The sequence below is a fragment of the Xiphias gladius genome, chromosome 16 (genome assembly GCF_016859285.1).
Source record: "Xiphias gladius isolate SHS-SW01 ecotype Sanya breed wild chromosome 16, ASM1685928v1, whole genome shotgun sequence".
In the NCBI taxonomy this organism is placed as follows: Eukaryota; Metazoa; Chordata; class Actinopteri; order Istiophoriformes; family Xiphiidae; genus Xiphias; species Xiphias gladius.
The window spans coordinates 25,005,715-25,023,758 of record NC_053415.1 but is presented as its reverse complement, the minus strand read 5'-3'; the positions used below and the strand labels follow the sequence as shown (position 1 = coordinate 25,023,758).

General features: G+C 45.0%; 1 protein-coding gene across 1 annotated transcript in view; it reads right to left on the bottom strand.

The window, feature by feature from the left end:
• Nucleotides 1-4,553: 4,553 nt before the first annotated feature.
• Nucleotides 4,554-18,044, bottom strand: part of raph1a (Ras association (RalGDS/AF-6) and pleckstrin homology domains 1a) — a 67,776-nt gene continuing 54,285 nt past the window's right edge. Inside the window, 12 exon segments of the mRNA XM_040148976.1 lie at nucleotides 4,554-6,423; nucleotides 6,425-7,194; nucleotides 9,457-9,587; nucleotides 10,131-10,251; nucleotides 11,112-11,210; nucleotides 11,607-11,717; nucleotides 11,825-11,968; nucleotides 12,179-12,244; nucleotides 12,392-12,513; nucleotides 16,082-16,166; nucleotides 16,527-16,601; nucleotides 17,715-17,792. Coding sequence (XP_040004910.1) covers nucleotides 4,809-6,423; nucleotides 6,425-7,194; nucleotides 9,457-9,587; nucleotides 10,131-10,251; nucleotides 11,112-11,210; nucleotides 11,607-11,717; nucleotides 11,825-11,968; nucleotides 12,179-12,244; nucleotides 12,392-12,513; nucleotides 16,082-16,166; nucleotides 16,527-16,601; nucleotides 17,715-17,792 — 3,417 coding nt within the window. The 3' untranslated portion in view covers nucleotides 4,554-4,808.

Genomic DNA, 18,044 nt, shown 5'->3' with positions numbered 1-18,044 from the left:
CTCGTACATTCTACAAAAGTTTGGACAAGACTGGTCACTTGGTCTTTTGTCTTAGACGACGCAACAAACCCAAACGATCTGGTGGCATTTCACCTTCAGGTTGTTCTCCAGCAATATCATAAATTTCAAGCGGCGTAACTCGGTGGTCACGACGCCGACTTTGAAATTTCCACACCGGTGATGTTTGTACTCGACTGTTCAAGGCCAGGGTTTAGGTATTCTCCCCAAATCCCGACGGACCTGTGCTTTTCCTGCTTTGACCTGTCAAAATCCTTGGAAGATTTTCTGTCACGCATCAAATTAGGATGCTTGAGTGGCCTTGACGGCGCTAAGCGCGCTCTGAGAGCTTTCCCGCTTTTTTTTTTTTTTTTCCCCCTAGATGTCAAGCCCTTTGCGTTTTCCCCTCATACGCGTTGAAGATCTTATTTATCGTCAGCGTCTGGCGAAGAAAGCGGGAGAGATCCCTGGAGAGAGGGATGGAAAGCAGTGAGTCTTCTGCCCTTTCTGTTCCTGAAATTGTAACCCTCACTTCGTGTGGTGCCTTCGAAGGAGATTTGTGACCTTGTACCCGTTATAGATTGCTGATGGCTCAGAGCTCAGAAGTTGTGATTCACAGTTTTTAAAACAGTTGGAGCCCAATTTATTTTGGCCACCTCTTCCTTTTCCTAAACATAGATTTGAAATCTAATTAAAACAAAATCATTTCTGAAAAACAAGGCAACGCCCTTTGTTGTCATTTTGTTAAGTTTCCCACAACCTGAACTAGTTGAAAGCCGAGCACATCGTTAGACACAACTTATTTTGTTGAAAACACGACCTCTCACATTTAATTTGAAGGCAGCAACACTTTCATAATCAAGAGCAGAGCTTGTTGACTAATGTGATTCCTCTTCCGGGTTAATACGATGTACAGCGGGCTCTCAGGAGCCGGGCTGCCCGACTGCACCACCGCATGCATCATCAGACATCACAGAAAGTTTGAAGACAGCTCACAATGACTCAGACTCACCTGAAAATCCATCCTCCAAACTTCCTCAGATCCCCAGAAATCCAATCCGACCTACGGCATGTAAAAACTCTAGAATCTGCACTTCGGTTTCCTCATTTATTTTGAATGCAACAGCAGGTTCGACACCAATAACAGCCATGTGCTCTGCTGGGTGTCCTTGAGCAAAAGACATTTTAATACACTGATCCGTTTTAAACTGAACGTTTTTCTTGAGTGTCACTGAAATGAACCATGACGTGTAGGCCTCGGGACCATTTTCCTGCAGGTCAGTGGGCGTAGGAAGTACTTCTCCGGGACAAATTCTCCCTTCCAACAACGTCGCGAAAACAGTCGAGCTCGACGTAGAAAAAAACGAATTGAAATCATTTTGTTTACCCGGAATTATACATTAGAGTGAAATCGGAGACAATCAAAAACAGAGACGACTGCATGTTTAAAAACAAAAACCCAACAACATTAGGGCAGTAATATTACAGGTTTGGCGTCCGTGCCGTTGCACTGATGGTAGTGACATGTCATGCAGATAACTGTAATTTCTAGTGACTGCGAGAGAGATGAAAACAGGAAACAGATCTAGGTTCAGCTGCACATAAAATGTGAAAAACTAGGAGAAGGAAAGGATACAGCCTCTGTCAGCCGATCTAGACACGGTTATTTCTCTAAAATCACAGACCACGTTTCTGTAGCTGTAAGAGTGTGGAAGGAAGCTCGGATAGAGCGGCAGACTATTTAACGGACTGGGTTGGTCCGGCTGGCCAACTGATCTGATGTAGCCGCCCCACTGGCAGGCTAACTACCATGACTACCGTTTTTCAAAAACACGTTGCTAAAACCCAGAATCATACCCGTCTGAAATGATGTACTGAAGCACTGATTCCCAGACTGACTCGGGTTGTATCCATCAGGCATCTTTCACCAAGTGCTTGCAACGGCCTCCCGGCACCAGTTTTTTTTTTTTTTTGTTTGTTTTTTAAATGTTAAAGAGTGGTCTTCCTTTTTTGTGTTGGAACCTCTAAGCACTTTCGGTTAAAGAGAATAGTGTCGGAAAGTAGTGAAAAAATCCCAAGTGGACACATTTAAATTGTTCATTATGTCCAACCAACAGTCCAAAATTCAAAGGTTTTGAATTTACTAACACGGATGTCTTAAAAAAAAAAAAAAAAAAATTAAATAAGCAAAATGCAAAACATTCATTAGTGAATTTATGGCATTTTTGCTTGGGAAAAAAAAGCTTGAAAAAAGCTTAAACAATTATAAAACTTGTTGCAGAATAATTTTCTGTCGATTGACTAATCAGTTTAAGGATTTCAGCTAAAAAAAAAAAAAGCTTAAAATGTGGTTGAAATTTGGCTAAAAGATATGAAAGAGGCTCAGCGTGTCACTCATTCATAAAAATACGTAAATACGTATCAGAGTCGAGGCGGCTGGAGTTTAAAGTTACCACATAAATGTAATTGTAAGCAGAAACAGAGGCAAACAACACAGGTTATTAAGAATTATCGTTAGAAGAATTATTAAAATTAGTAAGAAATACGGAGTGATTATTGGATACGGGAGCTCATGAGGGTTACAAATAGAGCTGCAACAATTAGTCGACGTATCGATTCGTTGATAAGGAGAAAATTGGTTGGCAACTAATAATCAAATAATTGATTTTGTTGTTTTAAAAGCAAAAATGCCAAAAATGAATGAGGATTCGATGCTTTTCCTTCTCATACACAGCAGTAAACTGAATACCTTTGGGTTTTGGACTGTTGGTCAGACATAAGACATCTGAAGATGTGAGCGTTGGCTGTGGGGAAATTATGACCAGCGATTTTCACCATTTTCTGACATTTTATAGACAAGATGCATCATTGATTAATAGAGAAAAATGATTTGCAGATTAATCGATAAACGAAAATAACCAATAGTTGCAGCCCTAGTTGCAAACGTGAAGAACTTAACAGAAGGTTCCTGCGATTGCATGCGGCCTCTGGGCGTGGGCACAGTTGTCTGCCATAGTGTCTTTCTCTAATAACACCCCTGAGGGGCGCTAGAGTTAAGAAAACAAACAAACACAAACAAACAAACAAAAAACAGCTGAAATTGTGCCCGCAGTGGCGTTAAGCGTTGGCAAACGACTGTACCTCGACTCGTTCTAATAAGAGCTCTCGTGAGGGTTGAGAAATGAAGGCCTGAAGAGGAGTCTGCTCTCTTGACTGACGGGTGTCCGAGCCTATCACTCTCACCTATGTTAACTGCCGCTAGCTGTCCCACATCAGCTCCTCCTAGGTTTGCACCGAATCGGGATTTCTCATGGCTACGGCGTCTGACCGAGGTGGCAGCGCGTCAACGGTAAACCTACGCCTCAGGAATTTCGTCATTGAGGGCAGAGCTTCTGCGGGATATGATGTTACCAGACGAATGGGAGCAGTTTGAGCGTTTTCGTTTTTTCAGGCACTTGTTCCCTAGGGCTACTCCGATCACTGAAGGTGCTAAGTGGACTCACACCCTTAATGCCTAATGAGCAAAGTGACTGACCAGTCGTTACGATGACAACGGAGTGACTGATTTATTAACTAGCCAATTCACGAAGACGTCCTTTCAGACGGAGTTCGTTACAACCGACCAGCTGCTTGGTCTGCAAGCTGTCAAACACCGACCGCAAAGCCGACTGACTTACTGGTGAGTCAACGGATCAGAGTCCGTGTAAACGAGGCAGAGGTCGCGTCTGTCGTGGAAATGTTGAAGTTTGTTTGATGACCGACTGACTGTGCTAAGGCTGAGCCCAGACTACGGGAGGTTCCGGTTGAGGCCCTGCGGAGCAGTCCAGATAACTCTAAATCGGACCGAAATGAACCAATTTAAATCTGTAAAATCAGTGTGCACCTAAGCATGAAGCCTTATCCCTTGGGAGTCACCAACCAATCAGCCACGAAGCTCTAAATTTAAAGAAATACGTTTGGATCAAACGGTCTAAATATAAACTCAGTGGAACTATCTGTATGCTAGTTTGGTAACCAGGTCAACACTTCAACATATTTTGAGAATACAGACCCATGTCCAGTCAAACTCTTTCTCTTCTGACACTTCTTAAAAACTTAAAATAATTATAATAACAATATCTTTCCAGTATTAAATAATCTTATATAAAAACACACAAAAAAAGTTTGAAATAGATGGCAATGCTCCCTCTAAGAGTGCCCTGCTCCAACCCCCCCCCAACGTTTCTGTACACATCGTCTCACTTTTGCATCCTTCCATTAATCCCTCCTTCCCTTCGTCAGTAACGTTACGTCCATCGCCACGGCTCCATTCAGTACCAGTTGTTTTTGCAGCAAATTGTCTCTGTTGCTGTTGTCGTTCAAGTCTTGTCTTTTGTATATTTCAATGCAAAGCTGCACAGACATTGTGAAAAAAGCTTGATAGGTGATTTTTCTGGCTCGCTTGTATACAGATATATATATATATACACACACACATATATATATATATACATATATATATGTGTGTGTGTGTGTGTATTATATATATTATATATATATATTATATATATAATATATATATATTTAATCATGTCATTGGATTAAACATGTATTGGTAATGATAGTAATAATGAGGATATAGGAACAATCATAATCTGAGATTAGGGTTAGGAAACAGGGCTTGCTACTTGCTTGGAGATCCAAGGGTGGATGTTTTAGGATGAAGAGAGACAGACAAGTCAAGACAGACATTGATTATTTCTTCTCTGCCGTAACGAAGAGACCTAAATAGTCAGTTCAGTTCTTTAGGCTCCACCCAGTGTCCTTGCTCCCTACCACTCACTGGTCAGTTTGGTGCTTTGGTCCCTTTTTGGAGGAGCGGGAGGAGGGCCTCGCCGCAGCGTTGCATAGCCTGAGATGTTGGCATGTTTGGTGGAGTGGGAGTGCGTGTGGTGGCGAGACAAAGTGTGGGAGTGTCCTCGGACACCCTGCTGCTGCTGCTGCAGGAGCTCCGGAGGGGGTGGCGGGAGGAGTGCCATGTCGTCCATGGTGCCCACGGGCTCCATCTTAGAGGAGGAGATGAGGTGGGAAGAGGTGAGTGAGCCGTGGCGAGACACTGACTTCCTCTTAAGGGTGCGGTTGAGGTCTTCCAGGAAGTGAGGCTTTAGTGCCAGGGAGACCGGCCCTGCTGATTTGGGGGAGGTGGGGGGCACAGGAGCAGAAGAGGAAGAGTAAGAGGACAGGGAAGGTGGTGGTGTCTGAGACAGAGGTGGCGGTGAGAGGGGCACTGAAGTTGTATTGTCATACTGGGTCACGGTGCTGGTCCGCCGGTTCAGTGTTGGAGGAGGGACTGCCCCCTTTTTCAGCGAGCTTTGTTTCCATGAAGACGACAAGGAGGAGGTTGCTGACTGTTGATGAGGCTGCATCTGAGGCTGGGGGTTCACAACAGCGACCTTAGGGGGCTGATGGAACTCTGATGGGTGGGGAGGAGGAGGGAAAAGCTCAAAGTCACTGGGGGGAGGCGGGAAGTAGTCAGGAGATGACTCTAGGTGTAGAGGCTGGGAGGGGGGAGGTGGGGGAGGAGGGGATGGGAAGTCAGAAGGCTGATGGTGCTGGCCCGTTTGCAGCCCCTGGAGCGCCAATGGGAGGTTCGCCAAGTTCAGCTTCCCCGGCTTAGGGAGTGGAGCAGGAAGTGCAGGGGAATCCTTTGAAGGAGACCCTGTCGCTGACGAGGAGCTGGACGAGGTACCTGTCTGAGGAGCTTGACCAAATTTGTTCACCAGGCTCTCCACCTTCTTTGGCCTTTCATCTTGGGTCTCGCCAGAACTAGACCGGATGGAGGAAGCTCGCTGGGGGGTTGGCGGAGGCCCTCGCTTGGTGGATCCTGTGGATGAGGTGGAAGGCGACTTTTTTATAGGGGAGCCCGTCTTGGAGGAGGATGAAGGAGGAGGAGGGAAATCTCCTAGGGAGCTGTCAGGAGGTGGTGGGGGGAACTCTGGGGACTGTGGAGCTACAACCCCTCCTGGCTGCCACTTTGGTTTGGCCTTGACCGCTGGAGGAGACTGAGGAGCAGTGAATTTAGATCCTTCCATGGAGTTGGAGGCAGACAGAGAGGAAGGGGCAGCATTACCTGGGAACTGATTGACAATCTGTTTGACCAAAGAAGAGGTAGCGGCCGCAATTGAGACGGCAGTAGAGGCGGAAGAAGGAGAGAGAGCAAGGTTTTTGGAGGAGAGGCTGTGCTGCTTTGGCAGAGTGGGAGGTGCCTGATTCGGGGAATGTCCAGTTGAGAAACTCTGCTGCTTTTTAACTGGCCCGTGGCCACTATGGGGAGGTGTTGGTGACACAGGTGAGAGGGCAATTGGAAGGGAAGAGGGACCTGAAGGTTTGGGAGCAGTTTGAGGGGGAAAACCACCAGTAAAGGTTTTGGGAGGGGCAGGGGGGGGCATTGGGGGACAGAGGCTGTAGAGCCTGCAGGGAGGCAGGAGGAGAAAGCTCAGCTGGAGGTGGTGGAGGAGGAGGAGAATTATCGTCGCTTACTGCCGGGCTAAAGTCGTACACCATGTTGGGAAACTTTTGTGCCAGGAACTGCTGGAGGCCAGTGTTGGAGAGTTGTGGGAAGGAGTTGGGGATGGGCTCTGGAGGGGGAGGAGGCGGCAACCCATTGGCCTCCAGGCTCTCTGGTGGAGGAGGTGGGAGGTAGGAGGGCTCCTGCAACTCCTCCTCCAGTGGGGGTGGTGGTGGGAGAGCAGAGGGGCTTGGTGGACCAAATTTCAATACAGCCATGGCTGAGCCAGGAATCGGCACTGTGGGTGGAGGAGGAGGGGGAGGAGATGGTGGAGATGGTGGTAATGGAGGGTAGGTGCTGTAAGCAGCTGGGAGGGTATTGTAGTTTGGTTTGGTAGACTGGATCGGAAGGGCGGGTGTGGTGGCTCCTGGCAACTGTGTCCTTGACTGGTTCTGGCTCTGCAGGCGAGCCAGTGTGCTGTACTTGACGTATGAGGAGGTAGGTGCTGGCTGAAGGGCCACACTTGCGACGACAGGTGGAGGTGGAGGAGGCGAGGGTGGTGATGGGGAGGAATCCTCAGATGGGATGAGGCCGTCAGTGTAGCTGGTCCGGGAGGGTGGGGTCTGAGGCTGAGAGAGAGGGAGGGGTTGGGGGGAGAGGGTAGGTATCTGGAGAGGGATAGGCCTACTGATAGGGTCGATCTTCATCATCTGGAGAGAGCAATGAGGAAGGAGAAAGGGGAAGAGCCGGAGGAGGGAGAGAAGAAGAAGAAGGTGGTAAAGAGACAAAAGAAAGGGGCGATGGACGAGAAAGAGGCAAAATTACAACAAGTAATGAACAACTCTATTGTTGCCATGTTTCTGAAAACCATAGATCCAGGACAAGATTAGGGATGGGTTCCGATAGTCTGTTTCATTTTGGATCTTCTTCCACAATGAATGTGGAGCGCCAAGTCCTTTGGTTAATTATCTACTGTCCAACATGTCCAAAGTAAGAACTTGTGGGATTTTTGAGGAGGACAAGTTCTCAGCTTGATCCTACTGGCAGTGTTACACCATATTCTGTGACCTGTAGCAGTGCAGCAAGTTCGCCTTGAGGTAACGTTAGGTCATTGGGCATTCACAACATCAGCACTTTAGTTATTCATTGAAAGATAAAGTAGAATTAATATTATTTTCACTGTGTGGTTTTTACTTTGGCTTCCATGGCTCCTGCAGCTGCATCACAGCCCACCAGTGAGGAGGAAAATGAGTCAAGACAGGGTTTATGACTAGATATCTTAATTCCTCACCAAACATACTACTTGAAAAGATTCAATAAGGGATTTGGAAGGATTTGAATTGGTTGAGCAGTTTCAGAACTTGAACTCAGATCAAATAAAATGCTATCGAACCCCATCCCTAGACAGGATGCGAGAACTCAAAAACAACAAACCAGTGCAGTCCAAGAACACACAGCAAATGAGACTTCAAACGCATTGCAACACTGAATGAGGTAAATCACAATAGGAACAAAAAACTTTCCCGCCGGCCGACAACATTCTGATGTCCCATCATTTACATCTCGAGGACGGACTTGAAAAGTAGCAGAGCTTGGTCCATTTTCTCAACAGTTTAAAATGCAAAACCAACGCGTGACTAGTAACTAGCTTATAATTTTGTCAAACATATTCTGAACTGATTCAAACTCAGTAGCTCAGCTGCAGTTTCCAAGGTTTAGGACGGGTTTAAACCCGTTTGGTCTGGAACAAAATCACGTGATCTCTTAAACCCTACTGCTGTGTCCCCAGACAGTTAAACAGACCTTTGTCTGATGTTGTGTTCCTCTAAAAACACCTGAGATGGGCGGTTTTTATGTAACTTCCTCCTACATCCAGTTTAGCTGCAGATGAGCTGAGCCTGTGCTCGTTTCGACAGAGCGGTCGGGTCCAGAGTAACAAGCAGCAGCATTGTTAACCTCCGCGTCATCATAGCAAATACATTATGAAATGTCTTGTAAACTGTCATACTAAGCAGTGGCCAAAAGACAGCATCTAACCGGTTATAATCTGGTTCCAAACCGCGTCTAAAATTTCACAAAAGTGCTCCTGATTGTGTCAGTCTGGTCGTAAACTAGTTTGAAATGTGTTCAACTAGTTTTAGGCGAAACTGTGTCAGTTTTTGTTACGTTATTTGTTGGTTAGGACATTCCATCAGACCACGACGTTAGAACAAATCAACAGCTCAACTGCAGCCACTTACAAACAGGGATTCAGTAGAGAGTGTACCAGATTTTTATATATACGGACATATCCATTGTATGCAACAAACTGAATGATGATTTTTGCCTTCGTTGGAGGTTGCTGAGCTTCGGGTGAGCAACAACCGCAATTCGTAGTTCATCCTGATTATATTTGCTGCTTTATTCCAATTTCTACTAATGAAAATATTAGTGTGTGTGTGTGTGTGTGTGTATATATTATATATATATATATACACACACATATATATATATACACACAACCACAGCTGTCCTTTCTGAAGTGATGAAAATGCACAACTCAACAAAGAAAAGCAAATTTATAACGCCTGCTAAGTCTCACAAATCATCACACAAGTGATCTCTACCATCAAATGACCCGCACAAAGCACAGTTAATATAAGACACAATAAAGTTAATTGTTTTTATTATTAAAACGAAAGTAGTGCAGTAAGACCGATGCAAACTGGTTCAGACCGGGGTCACTTCAAAGAACCAACACAAACAGCAGTCAGTGTTTTAAAGGCTGCAGCCAAACTGTGCCAAACATGCCTGTTATATCACTTCCTGTCTAACCTCCACTCCCTCCTCCTCCTCCTGCACAAAGAAGAACTGGCATACGCTCCTTCATCTTTGACCGCTGGCAGGGAAGCAGAGGGGACATGTGGGAAAAGTAGCCTACAAGTGAACAGGACAATGACAGGAGAGGATAGTGTGTGTGTGTGTGTTCACACCTCTCCTTGCGTCCCTCTCCTCCAGGCATCGGAGAAGATGGAGCTGACAACACTCTGGGAGCGGGTGTGGCCCGTTGACATGATCTCTGAAACGCCGCTGTCCGATTGGCTGGAGTGGTTGGACTGAGACTCTGAGGTGTAAACAAACAAAAGCTTTGTTTAAGTTTTACAACTGATGACGGGACTTTTTCTGTTGAATTGATATTCATTAATGGATAGTGTTGATACTGAAAAATGACTGTCGTTTATTTGGGCCGTCTTTGTATAACCTTTGGCCTTCGAGCCTGCCAGAGAATTTCACCCAACCAAAGAGGGCTGCAACTAATTATCATATTCATTATCGATTAGTCTGACGACTATTTTCTTGATTAATCATTTGTTCCATAAAAAAAAAAAAAAATCAGATATTAAAAAATATCCATCGTAATTTCCCAGGGCCCAAGGTGACGTCTTAAAACGTCTTGTTTTTTCCTACAAACAGTCTTAAACCCCAAGGAATTCAATTTACTATGATGTTAGCAAATGCTCACATTTGAGAAGTAACAATCAAATTTTTTTGCCTTTGAAAATTGACTGAAACAAATGATCCATTATCAGAATAGTTGCCAACTAATTTTCCCTCGATCAACTGTGATTAATCAATTGTTGCAGCTCTACGACGGAGGCGGACAGACCTGGAAGGCTGGAGGAGCTGGATCCTGACTTGATGGAGGAAGACGAGAGGGAAGACCAGTCGTAGGCCGCCTCCGTCCTCCTCATTGCCTCCTGGAAATTGATGTACAGCTGCTTCCCGTACTGGCGGATGGACAGACAGACAACAGGAAAAACAACAACAAACACATGAACTGCACTGAAGCAGTGGGATTCTGCAAGGTTTTACCGCATTGGCCCCAATATTGGACGACCCTGGTTCTACAGCAAGATTACCCCCCCTTCTCAAACATCTTTTTAAAAAAAAAAAAAAAAAAAGACTTTTTGAGGACAGGAAACACTTTGACACTAGTTTTCCCGTTTAGCAAAAGTTTTCCCGATATACCATTAGTCTCCGGAGAAGAGCGTCTTCATCACTGAAGGGTAACATGAAAAACTGTCACGCTCTCATGTCATGTTGGCATTTTTGGGTCTTTTTAAGCTCATTGTTCGTAACTGACTAGTTCTTGGCTGTTTGACTGATCGTCTCCCTGGTTCATTTCCGCATTAAAGACGTCTCGAGACGCTGTGAATTTGTTTTCACTGGTAATGAATTTCTTTCCTCCGTGACAGCAGAACACTTCACTTCAGATCGTCAGGTTAAACTGGACCCACCAGACAGTTTTGGTGCTGACTAACTCTGAAAGACTTGTTACAAATCAGATTGAAAACCCTCGCTAGCCCAGAAACATTAAGGCTACAAACGACCCATAGTGCAACACTCTGCATTCAAAAAGAACGTCTGAGTTCGTAAACAAACAATCATCTGGTCCTCACATAGAAGAATGACCCCCTTCCCAGTTTTTCAAACCTAATTTCCGGAAATCCCGTTTTATATTCCCGGCCCATATGGTAACGGTACTGCACGTTTACAGCGCCGCATGGAGACTTACAGTGTACAGATAGCCCTGTTTGTACGGGATCAGACGTTAGCACGATACGGACGGCACAGGACGAGTTGTTACCTTGGCGATGCGAATGCTGTTGATCCATTGTTGGAGGGTTCTGACATCATCGCAACAGAGGTACTTGATGTACTGCGACTTCTTCTGGATCTGAGGGTGCTACACACACATAGACACACACACACACTATGCATTACTCTTCAGAATACTCTTTGTTTAATGGTAGTTTTACGACGACTACTATTGGAATTACTACTATTACTACAACTCCGGTCACTTTTGCTGGTACAGACACTCAAAAGTTAGTGTTTCTCATGTATTATTATCTAAAATTAAAATCAAACCACTGCAGATTTAATTCCTTTAACAAAAACACTATAATTCTATCTGTTGTTATAGCATCTGTATTTTATTCCAAATAGGTGTAATTACTCCACCCACCACTAGGTGACACTGCAAGACAACAGTACCACATACAGGACAGTGTTGAGTAGTAATCTATCCCAAACCTCATCATGCATGTGTGTGTGTGTGTGTGTGTGTGTGTAAATGTACCTTCAGCACCATGCAGTAGTCTGTAGGAGCCTTGTACTTGCTCTTGTAGTCCTGGCCGTGGTAGACGTTAACATGATCCAACTGGAGAAAACACACCAGGTCTCTGGACGCCTACAAAAAAACACACACACACACACATTGAATATAAAATAAATAAATAAGTCATTAATGTTACAAAACTACAGAATCCTGTTTTCCTTTCTTCTCAGTCCACACACCTTGGCCTTGCCCTTGGGGACGTAGTAGATGCCGGAGGCCCTTAGCAGGAAGTAGCGTTTCTTCCACGACTTTTTCCCATCCTCTTTCAGCCACAACACTCCCTCCATCTCCGGGACGGACACCGAGCTGCCGCCGAAACACTCCTAACACACACACACACACCGAAAGAAAAAGCATACTTGTTGGTGCTCGATCCTGAGCCAGATTTTCACCAGTTGAACTATATATTAAGAACGTATATATTTCATTGACAAATTGACTTGTTCAACAGCATAGTGAGGGATTATTCATCTTATTTGGGTGAAGATGCATTCGAGGAACCAGCCGTGTGCACGAGGAGACAACGAACTCACCTCTAACAGCGCCTCTTTGTTTCTTTCAGCCATCTCACACGTCTCCTTCCGCCCCAACAAATAGTTCTGCAGCAGACAGGAAGCAGGGAGGAGGAACGAAGAGGCAGGAGGGAGCGACAGGTCGCCGGTTAGCAGTCGGAAAACGCATCTGTATAGTTTTAATTACACGGGACACCAGCTACGTGTTTGAGTGTGTGTGTGTGTTCATCTCACCTGGGGGTTTTTGAACAGGGCATACTTCTCGATGCGCTCTGTGAACATCAGGCGGTTCTGGCTGTCTCTGGTCCAGTTCAGCAGGTTCTCCACCAGGTTCTCATGATCCTCGAAGATCCGCTCTGCACAAGGGGGAATGAGCCGGTTTTCAGTCGAGTCAAGTCAAAGCATAAAAAACCAACAGGAAGCAGAAAATACAGCTCGATTACGGCATTTTTCCTTCGGATATAGACGTTGCTGTCGTATTCACCCGTGTCCTCAACGTGATCTAAAAACCTCTTTATTTTTTATCTTGGCAAGAAATACACAAACTGTTTCATGACTATAATCAGTTTTGGTGTTAGGAACATTTTTATCTTTTAGTGTGTGTGCGCACCTCCAGGTTTCTGCCCTTTTTCAATAATTTTTGTATTTCAATAGAAGAGAGAAGTGGATATAGCAAGTATTCTATCAACTATAAATTATTTCTTGGATGATAACCTCAATTTTTAAACAAAGGAAATTCAGTCCCCTGGATAATCTTATGAGGTTATGTTGTGTCCACGACTTAGAAATGCTGCATTTGTACCCACGATTGCCACCGGCTGCCGCTATGAAGTCTCCATCCCCCGCGACAGAAACACTGCACCAGTCACCGATTTCAACCCAGAATCCGAAACCGAATTGCTTCAAATTGTCTAAACTGTAAGTAGATATTTCTTACTGTGACTTGTGGTCGACCTGACTCCCTCTGTTCCTGTAGTATGGTTTTGTAAACTTTGGGAGCTTTTTTTTTTTTAAACCACACATTGGTTTGGGAAGGTGAAGACTGGAAACCGACGAAGGCTGCCACGGCGGGGACCTCATAAACCCGCTCCCCTCGCTGCTCTATAGAGGCAACATGGCTCGTGGCAATCTGCTGTCCTCATTCCTTCCCTTTCTCTCTTCTGAACACCGTGTCTCACGCCCCAGCTGCCTTTCGCTGGCTTTCAGATTTTTTTTTTTCCTCTGAGGACTGAAACGGACAAAACCATGTCAGCTGTGACCCAGATTGAATTTGGGGGCTGTTGTGTTGACCTCATTTACAAAAAAGTGCCTGTCTCTCTCTCTCTCTCTTTTTTTTTTAAATTTGGGGCCAGATGCGTTCAGTCAGTTCCACTGTGACAGAGCTCATTCTGAAACACTGACTTTGTCCTGTACCGCAGCGTTTCGACCTACTGCATGTTTACTGTCCCACTTTATTTACTTCAGCACACGATATGTTCCTGTTTAGAGCATGCTAGCTAGTTGGTCGGTTCTGCATACCAACAGCAATTTGCAACAACTTCACGAGCGCTGCATTAGATGCTCCATTCATCCTTTCCGTAGTTTGAATGGCCCTGAAGTTCTGGATTACGGCTTTAACAGCATCCAATGAGGGACAAGTGGGAATTCTGAGTATAAAGTAGCAATGTAGCTCTTCACAGCAGGTCAGCTGCACTAAGTAGAAACATTTCCAGTTTTTATTACTGGTCATTTAAGCACCTTATGAAGTTCTGTGAATTCAGCAAAGACCCGAATCATCTTTGCAACACTGCAATGTGTGTAGTTTCCCCCAAACAAGGCATTTGAAGGCATCTCTATGCACCGTGGGAAGTTATCCAGGGCATTTATTGGTAATTCATGACATTTGTGGGCAAAAAGGATTATAGATGATGAAAATGTGGCTGCCCTACATGCTTATTAACTCAGCAATCACGAGGAACATAGCGACTGAGCTCTTGCATTGATTAATGTGCCGCTCTTTCATTTGGGCACGAACAGGAAACAAATACTCAAACAGATAAGTTAATACCAAGACTATTATTGACTATTATAACGCCGATTACATCTGCTGCTACTGCTACTAACAATAACAGCCACAAAAACAACAACAACAACAATAATAATAATAATAATAATGAGAGTAATTGTTCTTCTTCTTCTTATGATCATAATTAATCTGTGCCACTCTGTTATTTCCCGGAGGGTAAGCCGTGGCAGGTCAGAGGTTACGATCTGACAGGAAGTCAGTCTCTTGCCAAAGGGCACTCAGCAGGGTGCTGGTGTTGCTGGTGTGTTTGTGTTTGTATGTGTACGGGGGGGGCTGCTGTCAGAGGGTTCACCACCCCCCTCCCCTCCCCAAAGCTATAGAAACCAGTGATTCCCTTGATTAGCACAGGGGCCAATTTAAATCTTCCCAAGGCCACATCCTGGCCTTCAGCCCAGGCTTTAGAAGCTCACGTGGGGCGGATTTGCATAAATGAGGAGAGGTTCAGGTTCGGCTGAACTGAACGTGGCAGAACGAGCTACACTTCACCTTCTCTCTCTCTCTTTCATAACGCTGCTGGCTGGCTGTGCAGCAGAGGCCCTGAAGATGTAGGTTAGATGATCACACGCACCATTGCACCGGGCCTACATAAAGACTGTGTGTGTGTGTGTGTGTGCGTGTGTCAAAGAGTGTTAAGTAGAGCTGAAGCTCGTAGTACAGTGTGTGCTGCCAAACACACATCTCACCCCCCAAAGGAGAGGTGTGTGTGTGTGTGTGTGTGCGTGCGTGCGTGCACATCTTTGCGGCTGAATATCTGCTGTCCGACAGTCCCTCTGCTGGGCACAATGTTACTAAACACAAGTGCAAATTTACTGAATAATTCCCTTCCCTCAACACACTGGCACCCCTACACCTGGATATCAGGAACGGGCCACATGACTAGTTTCGTGTCCGATCAGGTGTTTGTTCCACTCAAAGGGCTTCAGTGTCCTCGCCTGCGACGACATCAGAAAATGACTTAAACCTGCTTTCAGATTATTAAGCCTCGAATTGATTCAGGAGTTGGCTAATACAATTACATCACCTAACAGACATTAATTCTCAACGTAATCGGCTGAAATATGCTGCCTGCCTTACCTTTAGCCTCTCGCACCGTCCTCTGCACGAACCTGTCGGCAGGTGTGTGACGCGCAGATCTCGACTCGATAAACGCTTTGTGGTTAACCCTAACCCTGCGTCATGAGCTCCGTGCCGGCCGCCAGAGGTAACTGCGTTTTCTCTTCCACGCTACATTGTACTGTCACATGTTAAAATGCTGTACTTCATGTATTTCTATCATATGTTTTATTGCATTATAAACTGTATTATGTACTGTCCTCGTGCATGCTGATAGTAGACGGTATCTTTAATGTACTGGTCCCAAACCCACAGCTGTTCAATTTACTGTCGTAGACGACAAAGAAAAATAACCAAACCCTCACATTTGAGAAGCTGAAACCGGAGCACATTTGGCATTTTTGCTTGAAAAGAGACCGAAACGATTAATTGATTATTAGAATAGTTGCTGACTGTTTTTTTTTTGACAATCGATTGTTCTACTATTAGCCACAGCCACTAGTATCATAGAACTCTTGCAGGTTCTGCACTTTGCTCCTATAAGTTGAGACAGTGCTGCACTTCTGATTTATTTCCCAACACCAGACATGACTGCTGTGCGCATATATTGCTTGCCTTGTAACTTTGTATGTACTTGCTCTTGTATAGTTTCTATTCTTATGTTGAATTTTACACACTGTACTCCTAATGACTTACTTCTTGCTTTTTTCTATCTATCCGTTTTCTTATTTCTGTCCCTGTGCTGCTGCAACACCCAGAGTTTCTCCTCTGGCGAGTCCGTGATGTTTGTGCATGCCTATGCTCACCCATCTGCAGCTCGCTGATGGTTTCCACCAGAGACCAGTCTGGACTGTAGCCACAGTGAGATTTCTCCAGCAAACTGTCCAGAACCTGAAGAACAGGAGGCTCTGTACCAACGTCTGCTGTTTGTGATACTCGTATTTCTGATGACAGAGGTACTGCTAACAACACGACCACCAATGATGAATGAACTAATGATATTACTACTGCTGCTACTACTGATACTTGTAGTAATAATAAAATTCTAACTGCTGCTGCTACTAATACTACTAATCTCACATATATTACTACGACTACCAGGAATATTATCCAAACTAGCACTGCTGACACAGCTACAATACTATGACTTCCACTGTAACAGCTGCTGCTCTTCAAACTAACTGCTTCATGCACAGTGCTTTCACTGCAACACTCCTAGGAGGTGCGGATGCGGTGGTCGGGGGGTCATACCTGTCTGACCGTCTGTCTCTCGTCCACCATCATGGTCTTCGAGCTCTCGTCTGACAGATGAACGCGGATCACCAACTGTGACGGAAAGAGAGAGAGCGAGGAGGATGCTTTACATTGCGGCTGTGGCGTCAAGACGCCTGGACGTCAAGTTCTTGATCCTGGTCGACGTGGTCACGGTTAGTCAGTGACAATAATCAAGTTCTGCCACTGGCAAGACAGGTTACATTTTGGGTTGTTTTTCTCCTCAAATGAGCCGCAGCTTCCCCGGTGGTTAAAAGACATCGCTGGAGAAAAAAAACCCTCCGGTTCTCAGACTTTCACTAATTCAGAGAGAAAACGGACGATCGCGGTTCTTTCAGCTGCGCTCAACTAGTTTTTTGACAGAAGCTTGTACAGCAGATTTACAATAAAACTGTTCCCCAGTACAGATGCGTAAGGGAGTTAACTATTACTATGCACACACGTATGGACACATACATACATTTTTTTTTTTTTTGCATATGGCCTCCAATTTTTTTAATACCAACCAGCCATTAAAATGAAAATATTTCTTCTACGGTGCCACGAAACGACAACCGGCTTTTTAAAATTTTATTCTCTTTGTTCGCTATCCCTTAAATTATGTTGCTTAGTGTGTGTGTGTGAATCAGAGACTGTGCAGAAAGATCCATTTTCACTTTTTTTTTGCTTTGTGCAGGATCAACATACAGATGATTAGACTTAACAGACACACAAACACACACACACACACACACACACACACACACACACAGGTAGATGGATTTGTGTCTGTGTGTAGAAAATCCAGATTTTCAATCCAGTCTCTCTCTCTGGGATTGGGATTTAACTTGAGATGGTCATTATGTTGAGTGCTCTGTGTGTGTGTGTGTGTGTGTGTGTGTGTGTGTGTGTGTGTGTGTGATAGCGGACATGTATGTATGTATATATATAGATTTATACATATACGTATCTGTGTGTGTGTGTGTGTTGACCCCAGCTGTTATTGACCGGAGCTTTCAATGCGGAGTAACACTGACCTGACCCAGAAAACCGAGAGTCCGCTGGACACGTGCCAGACAAAGACTCACATGCACATAGTCCGACACACATCCTGCACACACAACTATACACAACACGTACTTCTTTCATGTCCATTTTTCCTGTGTGTGTGTGTGGAACCAGACTCACCTTCTTCACCTGGGCCTCCTTGATCTTCTCCAGGGCGACTCGGATGTTTTCTGCCTTTAGTTTGGCAGCCTGCTCCTCCTACACACAAACACACACACACACACACACACACACACAGTGACGACGATTACAGAAATTATACACCAGCCAGTCAATAACAAACTAACAGCATTAGACAGACCCATTCCTGCAACACCCACTCTCTCTCAGTCCCTGCTAAGGACACCTGTCCTCTCACTTACCTGATTCCTCCAACAGGAATTCATGTTTCTCTTCAGCTGATTTTTCTCAAGCAGCCAACGCTTCTGTGTCTGCTTTGCATCAAATAAA